The sequence below is a fragment of the Balaenoptera physalus genome (assembly GCF_965194825.1).
Source record: "Balaenoptera physalus genome assembly, chromosome: 1".
NCBI classification, from domain to species: domain Eukaryota; kingdom Metazoa; phylum Chordata; class Mammalia; order Artiodactyla; family Balaenopteridae; genus Balaenoptera; species Balaenoptera physalus.
In genome coordinates, this window is record NC_138882.1 from 56,452,739 (window position 1) to 56,472,910 (window position 20,172).

The 20,172-nt window shown below is 42.3% G+C and overlaps 1 protein-coding gene across 8 annotated transcripts in view; it reads right to left on the reverse strand.

The window, feature by feature from the left end:
* PAPPA2 (pappalysin 2) overlaps nucleotides 1–20,172 on the reverse strand; it is a 431,292-nt gene that overhangs the window by 70,647 nt on the left and 340,473 nt on the right. For all 8 annotated transcript variants that reach the window (XM_082437017.1, XM_082437016.1, XM_082437015.1 and 5 more), the window contains 3 exons: nucleotides 10,494–10,665; nucleotides 6,705–6,882; nucleotides 5,319–5,532 (listed from right to left, as the gene is read on the reverse strand). In XM_082437017.1, the coding sequence (XP_082293143.1) occupies nucleotides 5,319–5,532; nucleotides 6,705–6,882; nucleotides 10,494–10,665 (564 nt within the window). The remainder of the gene's footprint in view (nucleotides 1–5,318; nucleotides 5,533–6,704; nucleotides 6,883–10,493; nucleotides 10,666–20,172) is intronic.

Here is a 20,172-nt window from a genome sequence, read left to right on the forward strand (position 1 = left end):
TAGCAGGTGTGGTTTTAGGAAACATCAGCATGTGGAAGGTAGTCGAGGCTATGGGGTAAATGATCTTCAGCCCATACAAGTGTGCAGAGCAAGAGAGAAGAATGAGCACAGAGACACCAATATTGAAGAAATGGGCAGAGGAGAAAAACCAGAAGAGGAAATTGAGAAGAGACAGAGAAGAAGGAGGAAAATCAAGGGAGTGAGATAGAGCAGAATCAAGGAAAAAGTCTCAAGGAGGGTCTAGCCAACCATGTTGTAATGAAGAGCTAGACTCTACCTTTGATGTTTGACTCTGATGGCTTTCAAGCCCCACCATATCCCACATCTGAGCAAACCTGTAAGAAAGCCTGGGTGCTTCCTCTTTTGGCTTCAGCAGAAAGTTCAAACCACGCCAGGTCCTGTTCACATGCACAAACCCTCCCCCAAGCCTCACCCCCTAACCACCATACAACTCCAGACCACTCTCCCTTCCCTGGTTGCTCAAGCCATTTGAAGACCAACTTGGAATTTTCCCCTTCTCTCCCCTGAAAGCCTCATTATGTGAGTAATAAACCTTTTCATATTCTCTTGGTCAATGTGTGGCATCATTACTTTCAACATCCAAACCAGACTTGGGTGGGAGAGTCCATCCTATCTCACAGGGTGACCGTGACATAAGCCAACTATTCTCACATAACATAAGGTCCAAAAAGAGTCCCTGCATTTGACAGCAGTGGGGTCCATGGCAGGCTCAGCCTTAGTGGAGAGATGGGAATAAAACCTGAGTGTCAAAGTGTGAAGGAGGGAGAAGATGGCAAGATGGAGACAGTGAATACAAACAACTCTTTCACCAAGTTTCACTGTAAAAGGGAGGGGGAAGCTGTGGTAGCTGGAGGGGGACATGGAGTCAATAAAAGGCTCTGCTTGTTTGAATTTTAACATAGGAGAGACCAGAGCACAATTAAAGAGAAGTAACCAGGCGAGAGGAAGGAAGAGGCTTCAGATGTAGGAATGAGGAAGGTAAAGTGATTGAGAGACATTCTCTAGAAGGGGTACAGGATCCACAGCAAAGGTGGAGGAGTTCATAATTCATTTTATTTTACAAATTTTTTAAAATTTATAATAAAATATGATTATTTATTAAAAGAATCCCAAAATAGAAGACAAAAAAATCTCCCTGAGTCACACCACTTGCCCAGAGTATTGACAGTTTGGTGGTTTTTTTCTAGTTAAAATAAATCAATAAATAAGGGTATTTTTTTTTTTAACTGAAGTATAGTTGATTTACAATGTTGGGTTAGTTTCAGGTGTATAGCACAGTGATTCAGTTATACATATACATATAATACATAAAGAATATATATATATATATTCTTTTTCAGATTCTTTTCCCTTATAGGTTATTATGAAATATTGAGTGCAGTTCCCTGTGCTGTACAGTAGGTCCTTGATGGTCATAATTCATTTTAGACAGTGAGAAGGGAGAGAACATGTTTGGAGGTGTCAATTAGCTTGCACACCTGTGGGCAGACCTTTGCGCTTTAGGGAGTGAGATGATCTGCTGGAAGTTAGGGAAGAGGTGTTACGACTGGAGGAGAGGAGGTCTGAAATGGCCTTCAAGAACAGAGACAGTGTTTGTCTTCAAAACACAGAAGGGTCTGGACACAGGATGGAAGGGTCACGTTACTGTCTTACTGCCATCTTGGAGTGCTGGTCTCTGCTTGGTTTGCCTATTTCAAAGGATCTGTCTAGTTTTCTTTTATCACTCTCTGCCTCCACAAATTGGCTATGATCTCCTCTTTCTAGCTCACTTCATTATTTTTTTAAACTGTTTATTCATTTATCTCATTATAAAGTCTAGAAAACTTAGCAAATATAAACAAGCAGAAAAAGAAAAGTTATATTCCCTATAAACCTACTACCTAGAGATTATGACTATTAATACTATAATCACTTCTAGCTTCTGAAGAAGAATGATAAAAACATACCTTTAATATGGAAAATAAGGATTGTGTCATTTATAATAATTATGTTCTGCTTTTATCCACTTATTGTATTGTGAATGTTCTCTCGTGTCTTTAATATTCTTCTAAACATCTTTAATGGTGACAGGATATTTCATGATATGCCCGTATAATTGTATGGCTGTACTATATAATGGGCATTCATTTTGTTTTATTGAATTTTTTGTTACTCTCCTTCTCAATTTTTCCCTCTGGAGAATCCATACAGTTTGGGTGATACTGACTCTACCCGTGACTTCAAGGCCAGAGTCCTTGACCCAGGCCAAAGCCATTGCATTTCCCTGTCTTCAGGAACTAGAGTCAGTGTGAGCAGTGTCGCCTTCAGATCCCGGGAAGAAGGGGCAAGGGATCCAGGGGCCAGGAGAAAGGGCCTACTTGTAGCCCATGTCCTCTCCTACGCTCCACTGTAAGGAGAAATAATGTCCATGAAAGAGGGAGCATGGAGGCTGTGTGCTCCTGAGGCCAGAGCCTAGGTCTTACTGATATCTTCACTCCTAACCCCGAAGCTGGCATAGAGCACGGGAAGAAGTGCCAACTGCAGCTGTGCCCTCCCTGCATCCGCCAAGTGCAATGGGACAAAGCTTAAACAGGTTGGATAGAAGAGAAAAGTCAGATGCAGCATTTATCTCTTTTCTCTTGAAACAATATTCAACAGACTTGAGAAGAAGCAGGAAGGCAATGTACTTGGCTGACATTTTGGTAGTTGTTTCCTTCTTTTAAAAAGAAATGAACAAAAAGTAATTTCTAGCATATGTATTGAACTTCATAGTTTATAAAACGCTTTCAGTACATTACCTGCTTTGGGCCTCAAAACAATACTCTTGGGTAAAAATCATTACTACTCCTCACATCAAGGAGGCAAAAACCGAGACACGTGGATGTGAAATACATTGTTCAGGGTCATGCAGAGAACAAGCGGCAAGTTTGACCATCTAGGAGGTTTTTCCACTCCTCAGAGAACTGCAGAAGACTAGCATGTGCCCACTCTGTCTGGGTTAATCTCCCTGTTAACTTCTCTCAACTTCTTCTCTCCCTGCCTGCTTGTCCTAGAAAGAATTTTAGGGCTCCATCTGTACAACTCTGGGTTCCAAGCAAGGAACAAGGCTGACATAGTTCGTTGGGTAAACACAAGAAGCAAGCGACAGTGATTTACTCCTGACTTGCAAACTTCTGATTACCAGTCCACTGCTGGCTATGTAAACAGGTGTAAACTAAGATTAAAACCAGTTTATGCAGTGCAGTAAATAATTTAATCTCTCCTCAGCATGGTGCTTGTGAATGTAAATGTTTAAGCCCAAACCGATGCTGATGCTGTGATGCAAGCTTCCAGTTTCTCAACCAGAAAAGAAAGCTGTGCCAGCAAATGGCCCTTGTGGGCCCCTGCTGGGGCAGGGAAGCCGGTGGAGTCAGATATGCAGATGCAGCAGAAAGCCCATCGTCATGGAGGAAGCCTCACTGTTCCCAAGGCAAAGCTCAGCCATGGGCCCAGGGGAGCTAGGAATAATGCCTCCACCCCGAATTCCTCCTGGTCCCGAGACTTTTCTCTCTCCCTCTAGTCTTCATTGCATTGTTCTGCAGACACCTGAGTTGGCTCAGGCGTGTGAAAAGGGAGGCAAGAAGAGAAGAAAAAAAGCAAGAAAACAGCAGCCTTCAGGCTGGTTGTAATGCCATTCTCACTGGAAGATGACCTGGGTACTCACTACCTGTCAATGCATGCTGACGCAAATTGATCTAGACCCTATGACCATCACATGCAAATGTGTTTTCAGCTGTCAAAAACTGTTGACTATACCTGCTAGAGTCACTGAACCAGAATGCTGCTTCCTATGAATTTTTCATCAGTACTTATTCATGTCCTAATTAGCCAGGATCTTGCCTCGGGCTGAGATCTTGAGGAGGGGACTTCCCTCTCCCCCTCGCAAATATGATCTTGGGCTTTCTTGGGAGTGAAAGGCTCTGGGCAAAGCCGGACTCAATCCATCCCATGTTGAGATGGCTGGATGTTGACTAGAGAAGGGCAAATTGGAGCCAGAGAGTAAGCTTTCTGTTTTTTCTTTTGCTCCCTTAGAGAATTCTAGCTTACAATCAAAGTTGGTATCTCCTGGAATCACTGATAATGCCATGGCTGGGATTATGTCAGTTCAAAAAAAAAGTCTTTAAAAAAATGCCTACTATGATCAGATTTTGAACTAAATCCTGGGTAAGAAATAAATCTGATTTTCTCCTTTACTGCCATAATTTATGGTAGGAAAATAATAGTTACTATTTACTGAGTACAAGGAGTTTCTTCTTCTGAAAGCTTTTTGCTTGTTTTGTTTGTTCGGAAAATGTTTCTTTTTCTGAAACCATTTATTGAGCACTTAGCACAAACCAGGCACTGGGCTGAATATGTATTCTCTTGTTTAATCCTCAACTGAGCACTCTGGTGAGGGCATTATCCCCAGTTTACAAAGATGAGACCCAAAGAGTTAAGTAACTTGCCTGAGGTTACTCAGCTAATAAAATGGGGAACAACTGGGATCTGAACCCCAGCGTGACTTTCTTTAAAACCCTTCCTCTTAAATGATGCAGTAAGCTTCTGTTCTTTCTGATCCACCATGCGTTCAGAAGAAAGGCTCTCTTGGTTTCCGGGTCTAGGAGTGTATACACACAAAGTCCAGGAAGAAGAAAGCAGAGAGACTATAATTACAATATTAATAGCTAATATGTATTGAGTTTTATGCTTTAAAAATAAATTTACTGACTCATGTTTTATACATACTGATTTATTTAGCTCCTACATTATTATTATTATTATTATCATCCTCATTTTACAGATGAGGAAGACTGAGGCAGAGAAAGAAGACTTCCCAGCATCACATAACCAATAAATACCTGCGCTGGGGACCATCCCGGACAGGTTCTCCCATAGCCACAACCATAAGCCTCCACCTGTCCTGATGAGGATGCTCTAGGACAGAACTGGATTCGGGTGATGTGTGTACCGCTTAAGAAGCTCATAACACTTACTTTCAAGGAAAATAATAATTCGGGCAGAGATTCTTTTAAAAAACACCTAGATGAGACTGTGGAATCTCCTATGAGAAAGAATATCTTTACAGAAAGCATACTTGGCCAGCCTGCCTGTCATGACTGGGGAACACACCTGTGCAGGTGAAGAGAGATTATATAGAAAAACAAACACAACAAACAATGGACAACCCAGAAGGTCTTAATATTATTTCCAAAACAATGGTCTAGGATTTGCAAATGAAGGAACAGGAGCAAGGTACAAGGGTAGAGAGAACTGCAAAGACCAGGAACAATCCAACTTACTTCCTGACTTTATTCTCCGCACTTCCCATCACGTAGTAGCCCGGTTTGCATTTGTATCTGCAGATGGAGCCCACATCATGGTTGCCCTGGAGGCAGTGAGGCAGGAGCAAGTTGGCGTTCGGGATAACAGGGGGAACATCACACTCCAACTTGCAGTAGGCTTCAGGGAGAGACCAGAGCCCATCTTCAAGACAGGTCAGCCACGGGCTCAGTCCTGACTCCAAGAAAGAGAAGCACAAGATGCTCAGAACAGAGAGTCCAGAAATAAAACACTAGCAGAGAGAGCGAAGACCTGTCAACATACCAGCATTCTTGGAAAGTCACGTTATTCTTTATGGAGCAGCTTCTCTAAAACCTCACGTCAAATGTTTATCCTATATCTTTGTGCCCACAGAGCATCTACTGTGCTCTCTTATACAGCACAGAGGTCAGAAAGCTCTTTCATGACCTGAATGAAACGAGGGCTACCAACCAAATCATTACCTCACTTCCTCACTACAAATAATAAAAATAGAGTAGTGACAGTATTGTGGAAAGCATTATAATAATACTAGATGACACTTTTATAGTGCTCATTATATGCCAGGCACCGCTCTAAGCATTTTACATGTATTCACTTGTGTAAACTTCAAACCTCAAACAACCCTATGAAATAGATACCATCATTATCCCCTATTTTGCAGCTGAGGAAATTGAGTTTAGGTAACTTGCCCAAGCTAGTAAGAAGAGAGGCAGGGTTTGTACTCAGGCAGTTTGGATGCAAAGTTCTGCACTTCAACACCATACCATATGCCTCAAGGTCATTCATGGTTTCTCCAAGTGCAATCCATGGACACCCCACGGTAGCATCACCAACCCACCTCAGACCTACTAAGTCAGAATCTGTCAGCATGAGGCTCAGGAAGTTGCATTTGTAACAAGCCTGCTCAAACATTGTTAGGCACACCTAAGTCCAGGAGGTAAAGAGCAAGATGTGGGGTCTTCATCTCTTCCTAGCAGTACAGCTCATATAACTATGCTCTCATTTCTAAAACAGAACTAAAAGCACCTAACTCATAGGATGGTTGTAAATATTAAATTTAAAAATGTGAATGATAAAGGGTATCTGGATTATGAATATTATTAGAAAACTGTTAGTTGGCTTGACTCCAGAGGACATAAAGTCAAATAAAAATGGGAAAGTCTAAGTTTCTTTCATTAATGAGATCTTGAATCAGGGCATTCTGGGACAAGGAATGGTATTGCCCATTGGGACTTTGCTTGTGTTATCAGAAGAGGGTGATACAGCAGAGCCAAATGGGAAGGGCACTGGGGTGAAGAAAAGATCCCCAAAGAGAGAGAACCTGAAGAGGACTTGCATACAGCTCCTGGTTGGCCAGACAATACCTTGAAGCTTGGCTGGTGGGACACAGGAGATGGAGCAGCGTTTCAGAAAGTTTGTTCCCTCTGAGCAGGAGAAGTTTGCATAGTTCACCAAAGACTGGTCGGGGACACCACAGTCAAGGGGCATGCAGCTCACAGCCCGGTCCCAGTGCCCAGAGGAACATGTGAGCAGAATTTCCTTCTAGAAACAGAAAATTTTCTGCTGTCAAGGTGACATAAAAAGGCTTATCAAAACAGTTTCCAGGCTTTGAAAGAGTCCTGATGATTATTATGTGCAAACGTTCACAACAGGCAAAATTAGTTTGTCTTTCTCCCTCTTTATGCCTTATTGTCTTAGTGTACTATCTCACACTACCCAGGTATGTTGCTAATGAAAGGCAAATGTTAGTGTAAGGGAATCTTTAAATGAAGACACTCCTCCAGGCCAACTCTTGGCTATCCTCCACGTGCTTCTCCAGATCACTCTCTACCCTTCTCCACCTTGCCCTGGGATGCTGGCTTCTGTAGATTTCATGCCTCTGACTTGTGTTTGGTTTAGCACCCAGGGCAACGCTGGCAGGAGACGGGAGAGGGAGAGAGGCAAGGGAGGTCAGGGTGCTGATTCTTGCTACTCCTTCCCTAGGGGTTGCTGTAGGTTGGCTGCACCCTTTGGCAGCGATCTCCACACACCTCCTGCGCTCTCTTCCCAGGGGTTCTGCTAAGTGCTCCCTATAGTCAACTCTTCAGGCCTACAGGGGATATCACCCCTTCACCCTGGGATTCTGCACTATCTCCTTGTAATTTCCTATATCCTGCCCCCACCTTTAGAAGTGGTCCCTTTACTGAAGTCCCTCAAATTGCCCACCTTTGAGTGTGTCATCTGTTTCCTGCTGGGACCTTTACTGATAAGCCAACAGATAGTGCTACTAAACATAATTGTCTCCTCTGAGAATGGTGCCTAGGCTTTAAGAACAGCTGAGACTTAATGCATATGAGGCATCTTCCAAACTTTGTAGTTAAATTTGAGAGATTCCAGCTGTTTCCCTGGGCCTGCGGTTTCTGTAGGGGAGCCCTAGAGTTCATCACCATGAAATAAACGAGGAGACATTTTTTGAACACCTAGAAGGGCCAGATTCTTTACTAGGTTTGATAAACAAGACCCTCGAGGAGCTAATAATCTACCAGCCGAGCAAATCATAGGTTGGAGCAGTGTATCAGAAAACAATTGAAGGGGGAAAAAGGGAAAGAAGGAGAAAGAGAGAGAGGAAGGGAGGAAAGAAAGTAAAAAAGGAAAATGCAGGAGATATATCTTTGTTATATCCTACTTCCTTCTGTAATGATTTGAGAGAATATAATACAAAGAATGCAAATGATAAAATGAAAGAAGTAGAAAACAGGGACCAAAGAGAAAGAAAATATAAATTGCTGTTAAAAAAAAATACAGCGATATAATATATGCATGCTTGTTTTGTGGTGGTGAGATAGCACTACAGGGGCTGGAGGAGGGATTGCCCATACTTGGGTAGGAGGGAGAGGGTTTGGGGGGAGGTTCACAGGGTAGGTAACTCAGGAACTGGCCTTTGAAAGATGAGCGAGACTTCCCAGCAGCAGAGGGGAAGCAGGGAGAAGAAAGTATTCAGAGTGAGGGGAACAGGCTGAGCAGGCACTCAGAGACCTGGATGCTCATGGCTTGTTTGGGAGAAAGTACAGCAGTCATTCTAGCCAATGGGTTACCAAAAGTCAAAGGGAGAGTGGAGAGATTCTGCGGCTCAGCCAGCCATCCCACCAGGAGACCACAGTGGCACCGAAGCCAAAGGTAAAATGACTGGTGAAAGCACCTGTCACCCCTGACACCCACTCTTGGCTGGCTGCTCCTCTCTGCTTTCCAGTGTTTCCCTGTTGCCTGCCAGAAGAGCCCAATTCAAAGCCAGACACATTTTTCTGTTTAGTTTAAGTTATTGTGTCAACAAAAAGCAAATATCCCCACTGTCTTGTGATCACGAGCCAGGATCGTATAATCTGTTTAGTGGGGCCAGCCTTGGGTGACAGGAGTGGTCAGCTGGAAAGCTGTGTTTGCTGACTCCACCATTTGTTTGGCAAAAGGTGAGCTCCCACCTTCCTTCTCCCAACTCTGTCCCTGCCACACTGATCACAGCCTGGAAGACTGGCTCAAACCACAATGATCACTTAAAGAATGTCTCTCAAACTCTGCATATATTGCCTGGTTTTTCTCCTGGCTTCATTAGGTATTAACCATTTTGTCTTGAATTTGTTCCTAATTTTAATGAATTGCAAACACCATCTTTTCTTCTCTCCCCTTCTTTACCTATATCACACAAATGTATTTAGTTCCTACTTTGTTTTTGTTCTTTTTCCTTCTTTCCATCTCTTTTCTAGTGTGAGTTAAGCTGAGTCAAGGGCAGGTGATAAGAGTTCTGCCTTTCTCACCAAAGCATCATAGACCAAGGAGTTGGTGCTTCAAGGTATGTTAAACCTGTCTCTCTCTATGCAGAACCTAAACCACCTGAAGCCAAAGATTGTGTCTTTAAATTCTGACCATGTCTAAGCAAGTGAAATTCTTCCACAGATCCACAACCTGCTAAGCAGTCAACTGGTACAAGATGAAAACAATTCCAATCTTCCAAACCACTGATACCTGACTAACCAATCGTGATTCCACTCTTCCCTCATCATAACTCATCTTTCTCATCTTCTTCTCAAGCATCATTACCTTTTGCCTAATGCATCCTGTCTCTATCTCATATTGTGCTCATGTTTTCTAATGGTTGATTTCAATTTTCAAGTTCCTCTGTAGAGTATTGAAAGCTCTCTAAAGGAAAAATGGAAAATAAAATTCTTAGTTGAGAATACATTATCATGCTCATCATAATGGCAGCTTTGCAGAGAGCTAGGTGCCTACCATTTTGCTAGAAGCTGATAAATTATGTCTAGTCAGTCATCAAAATAACCCAGTGACTGAATTGGGCGATTGGGATTGACATGTATACGCTGATGTGTATAAAATTGATGACTGATTAAAAAAAAAAAAAATAACCCAGTGACATAAATCCTCCTGATTTAATTATTTTACAAATGTGGAAACAAACTGAAAGTGGTTAGTTTCTTTTGTGTGTTTGTCGTTACCTAAATTACACACCTACTAAACAGTGGAGTCAAAATTTCATTCCAGGTCTGTCTCTCAAACCACACTCTTCATTAATATATTCTACTACCTTCAGATCACCTTGAAATCTTCAAGTGGTGCATGGTAGCTTGTAGAAATTTGGAAAGTTCAGTTAAAGCTAGAATCATGATATAATCCCCACCTCAGTAACAGAAGGAAGAAAATCAGATGCTTTCCTCCAGTCTTCTTGTAAGGAGGGCTGGCGGGGGCGGGGAAGGGGGGTGGTGTGGAGCAGTCAGACAATGAACCACAAACAAGCTGATTGCAAACTATCTTGCCTGCAAATTGTGGACAGGTCTAAACTGCAGCATTCCCACTTTGAAGCCAAAAGTGGGGGTCATAATTTCTGATAGGAAGATAAAAAAGCAAGGGAGAAGGATGGAATAAGTGTTCCTATCTACTGCCCACCTGGAGAGAAACTGACACCCTAGTTAATGGAAACTGCACCTGTTCTTATATATACCTTGCATTTCTATAAAGCCATGCTTCTCCTTGCTTGTTAGATTCCTCATTTTTCCTTTCAGATGATTTAAAAACACGTGCCTTTCCCCCATCCAGCCAGGGGGAGGAACATGCCTACTGTCCCTCCCCAGGGGCTTGGTCCTGATAACCACGGGTTTCCAACTCACCTGCATGGGCCTGAGGTACTGCCCACTGCTGGCTTGAAGGGCAAACCCCCTTTGACAGGTGATAGAGCACTTCATGTGACCTGGGCCACCAGAGGTACAGTTCACCACTTCCGCGTGATCAAGCAGCAATGGCACACAGCTGCCCTGCTCCCCACAGGGCCGATGGACACAGCTGGAGATGACAGAAACAGAAGTATCTTAAACTGACTCAGAACTGATAGGCAGCAGCAAAGGCTTTGCATCTCCCTCTGGGAAGTGCCTCTAAACCAAAGAGAACATTGTTTCTCCAAAACCTACATTAAATTCATTACTTCCTTCTATGTGACCTGGAACCATGCAACATAAAATGAACAAGAACAATATCATCTACGAAACGATTATGAACTGGCTTTCTATGGCTCTTCCAGGAGGACAAAATGATGGTGGGACAGGTGGGGAGCGTGTCTCAACAGCTCTGGATGGCATCAGAAATGAATAGATCAGAGGAGAATCCTTGAAATATTTCATAACCAGTACTCTGGGCCCCAAACAATCAGAACAGACACAGGACAAAGGTCAGGAGTGAATCCTGGAGGCTCCTGGTTGTGTCAGGCATTAAACTTTCTGTTGTTCGATCACAGGTTTGTCGCAGGGAGCCCTGTAGGAAGGGCCTGGTTGTTTGAGATGGCAGAAAAAGCAACATTTATTTACTGATTGGCATGGAAATATTTTTGACCACTGAATATCAGCACCGGCTAATCAGAAATTGAGCCCATGGCAGAAAGAAGAAACTCACACATATCAGATCCCTGCCACATGCCTGATGTGGTTCTAGATGCTTCCAGGACATTATCTCAGCAGAGGAGAACTGCCTTCCAGATCTCAAGGGCTAGTCAACTGGGAACAGGAGGGATAGTTAACTCCCCAGGGTTTGGGGAGACTCTGCTGGGACCATAACAGCAGCAAGGTTGGAACAGAGATGGACCTAGAGATTGTCATACTGAGTGATGTAAGTCAGACAGAGAAAGACAAGTATCATATGATATCGCTTATATGTGGAATCTAAAAAAAGAGTACAAATGAACTTACCTACAAAACAGAAATAGAGTTACAGATGTAGAAAACAAATTAATGGTTACCAGTGGGTAAGGTGGGGGAGGGATAAATTGGGAGATTGGGATTGACATATACACACCACTATATATAAAATAGATAACTAGCAAGGACCTACTGTATAGCAAAGGGAACTCTACTCAGTGCTCTATAATGGACTATATGGGAAAAGAATCTAAAAAAGAGTGGATATATATATATATGTATAACTGATTCACTTTGCAGTACACCTGAAACCAACACAACATTGTAAATCAACTATAACAAAAAAAGAGTGGAGGGGCATGCAACAGAGCCAAAAGAGGGTTACCCTCTTATCAAGGCAGAACAACAGAGATTAGAATTTAGAGCAACTGCCCCCAGGCTGTGTGAATTTGAATCCTGGATTCACCATTTACTACTACCTGTATGATTTGGTTATTTATTCCCCAGTATTTCAGCTCCTTCCCCCATGAGATGGTGATAATAATGGTGCATATCCCACAGGGTTGTTATTGTTCCTGGGTTAATTCTCTCTACTGCTCCACTGCAAATGGCCCAAGTCCCACCTTCAGTGGCCTGTTTTTTATGAACCAGCCACATGTTTTAGTTTTCCCACTTCTGTACTTTTGCTCAATTTGTTGTGTTTTCTAAAAGGCTTTCCTTCTCCAAGAAGCCCCTCCAGATATCTTCCTCCCTCGAACCTCCCAGGGAAATTTAAAAAATAACTCTTCTAACACTTCTTTTACTCTATCTTGTAGTATAGTCATGTATGCATTTGATTGTTCTTCAGTTAATTTATCCATCCTCTGATCCACAAGGCAATTAGTATCTGTCTCCTAAATGCTGTTGAATCTCCCGACTAGATTATGATATTCTTGAAGACAAACTGACTCCTACCCACTTTTGTATTCACCATACACCTCATTGTAGGAGTTACAAGTGTCTGCTGAATTAAATTTGTTCATATCATAGACATCAAAGTAAGTCAATGGCTATCAAAATGGTAAATTTGTTAAATTTTATAGTGATAGGTGGGGATATGAAATACAAAAATATCATTATCAAACAATGATGGAGGATGGGAGGGAGATGCAAGAGGGAGGAGATATGGGGATATATGTATATATATAGCTGATTCACTTTGTTATAAAGCAGAAACTAATACACCATTGTAAAGCAATTATATCCCAATAAAGATGTTAAAAAGAAAAAAAAATGTTCCAACCATCTTGCCCTACTTATTCATTCATTCATTCATTCATTCATAAACGTTTACTGAGCACTTAGCATTGGCAAGGCATCGGTCTTAGTACTGGGGATAAAATAAGTATGCCCTTAAAGAACTCATAGTCTAGTGGTGTAGAACAACAAGATATTTTCTTATATTTTCTTGCTCATGATGTTTTTGCCAGTGATACTAAATATTAGTTAAAATGACTTCTGTGAGGCTCGTCATCATTAATTTGTTCTATTTGCCCTTGAATTGTGTTAGAGGCCAACGACCTTATCAAGGAGCTGGGCAACAATATAAGAAAGTGGAAAATAGGGGCTTCCCTGGTGGCGCAGTGGTTAAGAATCCGCCTGCCAATGCAGGGGACACGGGTTTGATCCCTGGTCCGGGAAGATCCCACATGCCAAAGAGCAACTAAGCCGCATGTGCCACAACTACTGAGCCTGCACTCTAGAGCCTGCAAGCCACAACTACTGAAGCCCGCACGCCTAAAGCCTGTGCTCTGCAACAAAAGAAGCCACCGCAACGAGAAGCCTGAGCACCAGCGAAGAGTAGCCCCCGCTTGCAGCAAAATAGATAAAGCCTGCGCGCAGCAACGAAGACGCAGCGCAGCCAAAAATAAGTAAGTAAATAAATAAATAAAAAAGAAAGTGAAAAATAAAATGTCAATGAATTGAACATACTGCCTTGAAATAATTGAGAATTGCTTTAAAAAGCACTAGTCCAAAATATGGATTTGATTCGAATATGCTAAAGTTGCTGCCCCTGATCTTGTACCCACTGGGGTTTAAGTTACACGTCAGGGATTTAAGTTATATGTCAGTGACATTCTCATTTCTTTTACCTATGCTTATTAGGTATAGGATGGAGGAATTGGAGTTGAGTGGTATGAAGGAAACTTTTTTACTCGTTTAAGCTCTGATTAGTCTCTGCGAAGGTGTAGTATTCCCTCAGAATCACTCCAGGGAGCCTGATGAAGGGAGGAATATATGAATTGCGGGGCGACGGTTGTTAATTGTCAGCATGGATTCTCCAAATCCAATGCTGCTAATTAGGTATGCAATACAGGAAATAAACCTTTGTCTCCAAGTCTTTATTCAGCCTAGCTGGATAAGGAATCTGAAACCTGACGGTCCTTCATGGAATGAGATCAGAACACCTCGTTAGTGATGCTAAAGAACTTCAAGTTCCATAGATACTACATGCCCTTGATGTACACAAAACGTAATATTTCTTCAGCGTGTTAAGCAGAGAAGACTGGAAAACAGAGAGTCATTAACAGTTCTGGTTCATGTCAGCTCACTGCCAAGAAATTAATGTGAAATAATAGCACGTGCTATTTTCCAGTGACTCCGTCCAATTCATCCATGTCATCACTGAGGACAAATACGTGCTGAGATAAGACACAAAACAAATACTCTGAATGAGCCTCCTTCCATCAAGATGGTGTTCCATTAACTACTGTTGCTATGACTACCAGTATGAAAAGTCCATCCAGCCTTGGCAGCAAGGGAGGAAGAATGAGACAGGGGATGATAGAAAAGAGGGAAAGTGGCATGAAATAAGACCAAGACAAAAAAAAAAAAAAAAAACTATCAAACCCAGACCTGTTTATGAAGTGAGAAATGGTTTTAGGGCAGCTGCTGCAAATTCTTTCACTAGCTTATATTTCCATTTGCTTCCTTTTTAAGGAATTTGTTTTATGAGAGTGGTGTTTGTCAGGTCGTTAGCTTCTGATGGCATCTGTTACCAATTGCAGACTTCTCTCCTTTGCACCCCATCCCCAAACCCCTTTTTGTGTTTCTCTTCCACTACAAATACTGCTTCTCTGAGTGAAGTTTCTGTGTTCTCCGTTTTCCCATGCTCCTGATACATTCTTCTTTCTGGCTACTGTTACTTTAAGCCACAATATCATAATGATAATGCTGATAGTAAACATAATTAATCTTAAAACTTTTCAAAAGCTTTCTTCTTATGGTCTTTGGACAAATGTTAATGAAAGTGGCAGCAGTGAAGCCTTACAATGCCCCAGAGAGATGGGAAGTTAGGTATTTATCATGGTTTGACATACAAGGAAGCTAAAGCTGTTTGAAGACTGGCTGGAGGCTTCACAGCGAGTCAGAGGAAAATCCTCAGGCTGGATCTCAGAGCCCTCACTCTCGGGGCCAGCCTAGACCACCAGGCCGTCTCCCTGGCGATGAGGTGGATCTCCCGTTGCTTTCTTCTCCATTCAGGAGCTAGCATCATTGGCCAGGATGAGCCTAGAAGCTCCTCAGCAGGGTAGTCAGGGGGGAAAGGGTAGAATATTAAATGGTTGGTCTCAGTTTTGAGCAGTTTTCTTTTAAATGAGAGCAAATCAAATTGGCAATTTTTGTCCAGCTGCCATTGTCTGCATGATGCCCTGCTAAGTGTGTTTCTTACTTTGGCAACCACTTCTCACCCTTCCACCCATCTTTTTCCAGACCTTTCCCCACACCCCATCACAATGTGTTCTCAGGTAAGGATATGATGCAGCCAGTCAGATGTGATTCACAGGTATTTCCATTTTAACAGGAGACAAAGTCTGAAGGCAAAGGAATGAGTTTTTCATGATAGAATTTTAAGTCAGGAGGCCCTTAGAGGTCACATTATGTAGATGGTCACCTTACCCATCATTCTAGCTTTGCTCTTTGTCTCTCCACTTCCCCAATAAGCCTCTACTCTCTCTCTTCTTGTCCTCACTTCCGGAAGCCATTATGTTTGAGGGTTTTAAAAAATGCTTTCAATAGAGAAATCCCTTTTCAAAATCTATGTTATCCCTGGGCTATCTTCTTGCATATAACCTGCTCGTGGGCACCCAGGCACACTCCTAGCACCGCCCTACCAAAATGATGTGTGCGCTTCCTTTTCGTTTGGGCCTCTGCGTGATGCCTTGGGAAACCTCTGTTGGCAGAGTTCCATAAAAGAATGGCCCTCATCTGCCACAAGGCAGACTTTGTCAACCATAGTTGTATATTTGACTCACTTAGAGGCAGCATTTAAAAAATACAGATACCCAGGCTCTGATCCCTGGAGATTCTGATTCTGTACGCTTGTGGTGGGATCCTCACAGCTGTGATTTTATTTTAAGTTTCAAAGTTTTTGATGCTCACCAGGAGTGAAACCCAGCACCATAAAGATCTGGGTATGTGTAACCTGAAAGATATGTCAACAAATTCCATAGGCCAAGACTATAAAATAACAAATGCTGATTCCAGAAGGAGAAACTCGTTCCACTGTTTCATCATTATGCTTTAATGTTTTCAGCACAAATTATCACGTGGGAGTCATAAGACAGATCAAAAGTATAAAACATTTCCCCCATTCTGAAGAATCTTTCAATACGGCTGAAGAGAGAAAATAATTAAATCATGTGGTACCGATTATAAATCCATGGCTGTTCCAGAGAAAGTTTTATCATTGGATATGATTTGACCTCAATAAATTAATAGGATTTGGAAAGGCAAAAGAGATATGCCAGAAAGATACCTCCAATGCTTTCCAGATAGAACACAAAGTAGCACTCTAAAAACCTAGACAAAAATCACCATTTCCTCTCCCTGCCACTGAGAACTGAAGAAAATTCAGTAGGGGCGGGGCTCTTAAATTCTGACTAACAAATTTAAAGAACCTATACGGAAAAGAGTCAACATCGGTATTTGACGATAGACTTAGAGGCAAGTCCCCCAAATCTTCCCCTACCTTTCAGTGATTGGTGAGGAACAGAGTAAGGCTAACATCAGAAAGCAGACATCATTCTCAGCAGAGACAGCAGACAGACTCACTAACAAACCTACCAAGAGCTGTGCCCCAGGGCATGCCAAATCAGGCACATTTAAAAATTTTCCATTGCTTGAGGCCACTAGAGTGAAGCTGGCTTCACTTCCAGCCAAGGTCCACATTTGGGAAGCTGGGTAGTTCCTAAGGAATGGGTGAAGTCCTGGCTGTTCTGTCCACAGCTTGCTCACAGCTTTGGTGTAAGGTTCCCCTGAGGGTCTGTGCCACCCTGGAGGAATTGCAGAAGGCTATGACACTATTCCACTATTCAGAATCAATAGTGAAACCTTATTTCTCCCATGTAAGAGCTGATGGAAGTTATGCACTAAAGACCCCATTTCTTGCACGTGACAGATGAAGGGTGGGGAAGACCTTTAAAAATGATCGTAGAGGAACCACAGTTTGTTAAAACTGAAATGGACCTTAAAGATAATTCAACCCTAATTCCTCATTTTAGAGATGAGAAAATTGAGCCCAAAAGAAATTATGGGATATTCCAGAACTTCCTACCACACTCAGACTACAATATAATAACAAAGAAACATTTAATTAAGCTTTAGATTAAACTCAAAATCAGGTTGACATCAGCTCATGAACTTTTTCTAAAGTCAACGTCCCACCCTCCCTCAGGCATCCAACTTGATATCTGGAATCTAGATTAGTTTAGGAGAAACTTTCTGGCATCTGTATCATACTTTTTGAGAAATAGCATGGTGTGATGGAGAAAGTAGTAGATCAAGGCCAATGTGACTTGGGTTCAGGTCTTGGCCTGTCCCTGCTTAGCTCTATGACATTGGGTAAGTCTCTTAACCACTCTGGCCTTTTGTCTGCAAATTTGTAAAATGATGGGGTTAAACTAGGTTCTCTCAAGGGTCCCTTCCAGCTTTAACATGGTATTTAATTTTCTAGATGAGGTGATGGCGCTACTGGGGTGGGAGAACAGAAAACCCATGAATGGGCAGGATGTGGTAGAGAACCCAAAAAAAGATTTGCTCACAATCTTTCTTTCCTAGTGTAAGTTTTTGCTTAATGTCCCAACATGTAAGTTGTTTAGTTAAACAAAATCTTGCAATTCATTTATCCAAGAAGTGCCACCATTGACCAAATAGCAATCCCAGTGGTTTCCGTAGAAACAACTCTTTGAAGGTTACATAGTAAAAGAGGATCAGATTTCTCTCCATTCCTCCACTTTGTTTTACCGATTCTTATGGAAGTAAGAGGGTATGGGCTAAGAAGAAATGTATGCTCTGGGTTTGGCAGCAGACGGAAGTAATATGTACAGAAAGTAGAGTGGGTTGGAAGAGATGGAGTCCTCGTTAATCTTCCCACCACCAACAGCAAAACCAAATAATAATAATAATAATATCCATCCTTAGAGAGCTTTGCTGTTTCTCCAAACAAATACAAAAACATATGGCCTCCATTCTGGCTCCCCATTCTACTTCCTCCTCACTACTGGCTCCATCTTTGCTTTGTAGGACAAGAACCAGATTAAATGTCAAGTACATTTCCATCAGCCTTCTTGGGCAGAACGAAGCTGGTACTTTGAGGGGTTTTACTGAAAGGTCATACTGACTAAGAAGGGAAAATTAATTCAAATTCTTCTCCTCTGAAGAGTCTCATCTGATAGAAACAGAGGAATCTCAGTAATAATTCTGATTTTTCCATCACATGACAAAGAAATGAATTACTGCCCTAAGCAGACTTCTTCCTTCCTGTATCCTGGGAAAGTGGAGGTTTTCTCTGCTCCTCTATTGAAGTCTTTGCCCCTAAGTTGGCCCCTGAAAACACCTCTGTCAGGAGATGGCCATCTCTTCCTCGAATGTGACCTATTCAGAAGTACAGAACTGGACTCTGGTGGCCCCAGGACTAGTAATTTGCTTCACTCATTTCTATTTCTGGGCACGGTTTTTACCATGCCTGATTGTAACACTAGAAGTCCCATCCAAATGCCCCCTCTTCCTCTAAAGAAAAACAGATTTACATCACACAGCCAAAAGCACTCCCTTTCAAAATCCCTGTCTCACCAAGTTTCAGAACTGACGATTTTAATGTAGATTATAAAATATGTGGAACACCAAAGAAAGAGTCAAAACAATTTCTGGCTCACCGGCAGAGAATGTGCGCCCTAGCACAGCACCAAGGAAACATAATCACTCATCAGAAACAACAACAATAAAAACAAATAGTATGTCTATATAGAATATATATAATAAACTTCTTTTCCAGTTTGCGAAGGCAGTAACCATTTCCACGTGAGGCATTTCCTAATGAGGAGTGAGCACTGGAGCCCCCAAATGACCGCACTGCTGACTCCCCCTACCCACCCCACTATTCATCCCGGGGCACCAATTAAACTATTAATTCAGGAGTGACACTTCCCCAGCCACATTCATAGGCCAAGGCTGGGGAACTGTGAAACAGGTGGAGTTAAGTGAGGGGACAACATAATCCTGAGAATAAAGTTTAATGCGCATGGGGAGGTGGGGGTGGTGGTGTGATGAACTGGGAGATTGGTATACACTAATATGTATAAAATAGATAACTAATAAAAAATATGCTTGCAAAAAAAAAAAAAAAAAACCAGTTTCATGGGCATGAGCTTCCATCTGCGGCGTTCCTAGAACAGTACTTACAAGGCAGGAAGAAAGGGTAGCGTGGCTTCTGTGTGGCTATATACAAGCTACGCGTTAACCGAGGTCTTGAGGAGTCGCAAGCCAGCACCTTGAATGAGCCCCAAATTCACATATAGAAGTAGAATATAAAACACATGTTGGGCCCCTCTGGGACTCTCTCTCCCCCTTGGCTTCCTTTCCCCATAAAGTTTCTGGACTCCCCAACAGAAGCTTCACATTGTTCCCATCATCTCGTAATTCAGGAATTTATCAGTCCTTGGTTGACATCAGATTTGGAATATTACTCTCTTCTGTCCTTTTGTTCTTCCTAGCATTCCCAAGCCTTGCAACATCAATGGCTCATTTGCTTATGGAGAAATGAAGGCCCAAAGGAGGGAAGGGACCATCCTAAAATCGTGTGGTGAGACTAGGTGATGTGGCCAAATGTGAGAGGCAGGGGTCTGGACATCGGGCTTGCTGCCATTCTAATCGCCAGGCTTCCTCTGTCTCCGCAGTTATGGCTACATAGAACCAGACATGGCCTGAGAGTCCTTGCAACCAGAACTTAGGGTCAAATCCGTCAACAGTGTCTGTCTATTTGGCAGGCTGGCAAGACGACAGAACCCTGGAAATACTGGCTTGTTTTTATTTTCTGTGCTTTCTCCACCAGCTGCCATTAATACAGACCATAAGCACAGGACCAGCCCTGAGAAAAATTGGGAAGCAGGTGATATTTTAAACTCATTTCTCTTTTCAGCACCACTTTTCCCACTTCTCATACTCCCCCAAACTTCCAGTTACCTACACTAGATTGCATTTCAGCAGGGCTCTGGTATACTTTTGAATTGGCAAGGTCCATAAGAGAATACTTCTGGCATAAACAGTTGATAACGACTTAAGACATTTCTATTTCTATTAAGTGGTTATTGACTACTTTAAAGAGACTGCTGGAGATTATCAGGAC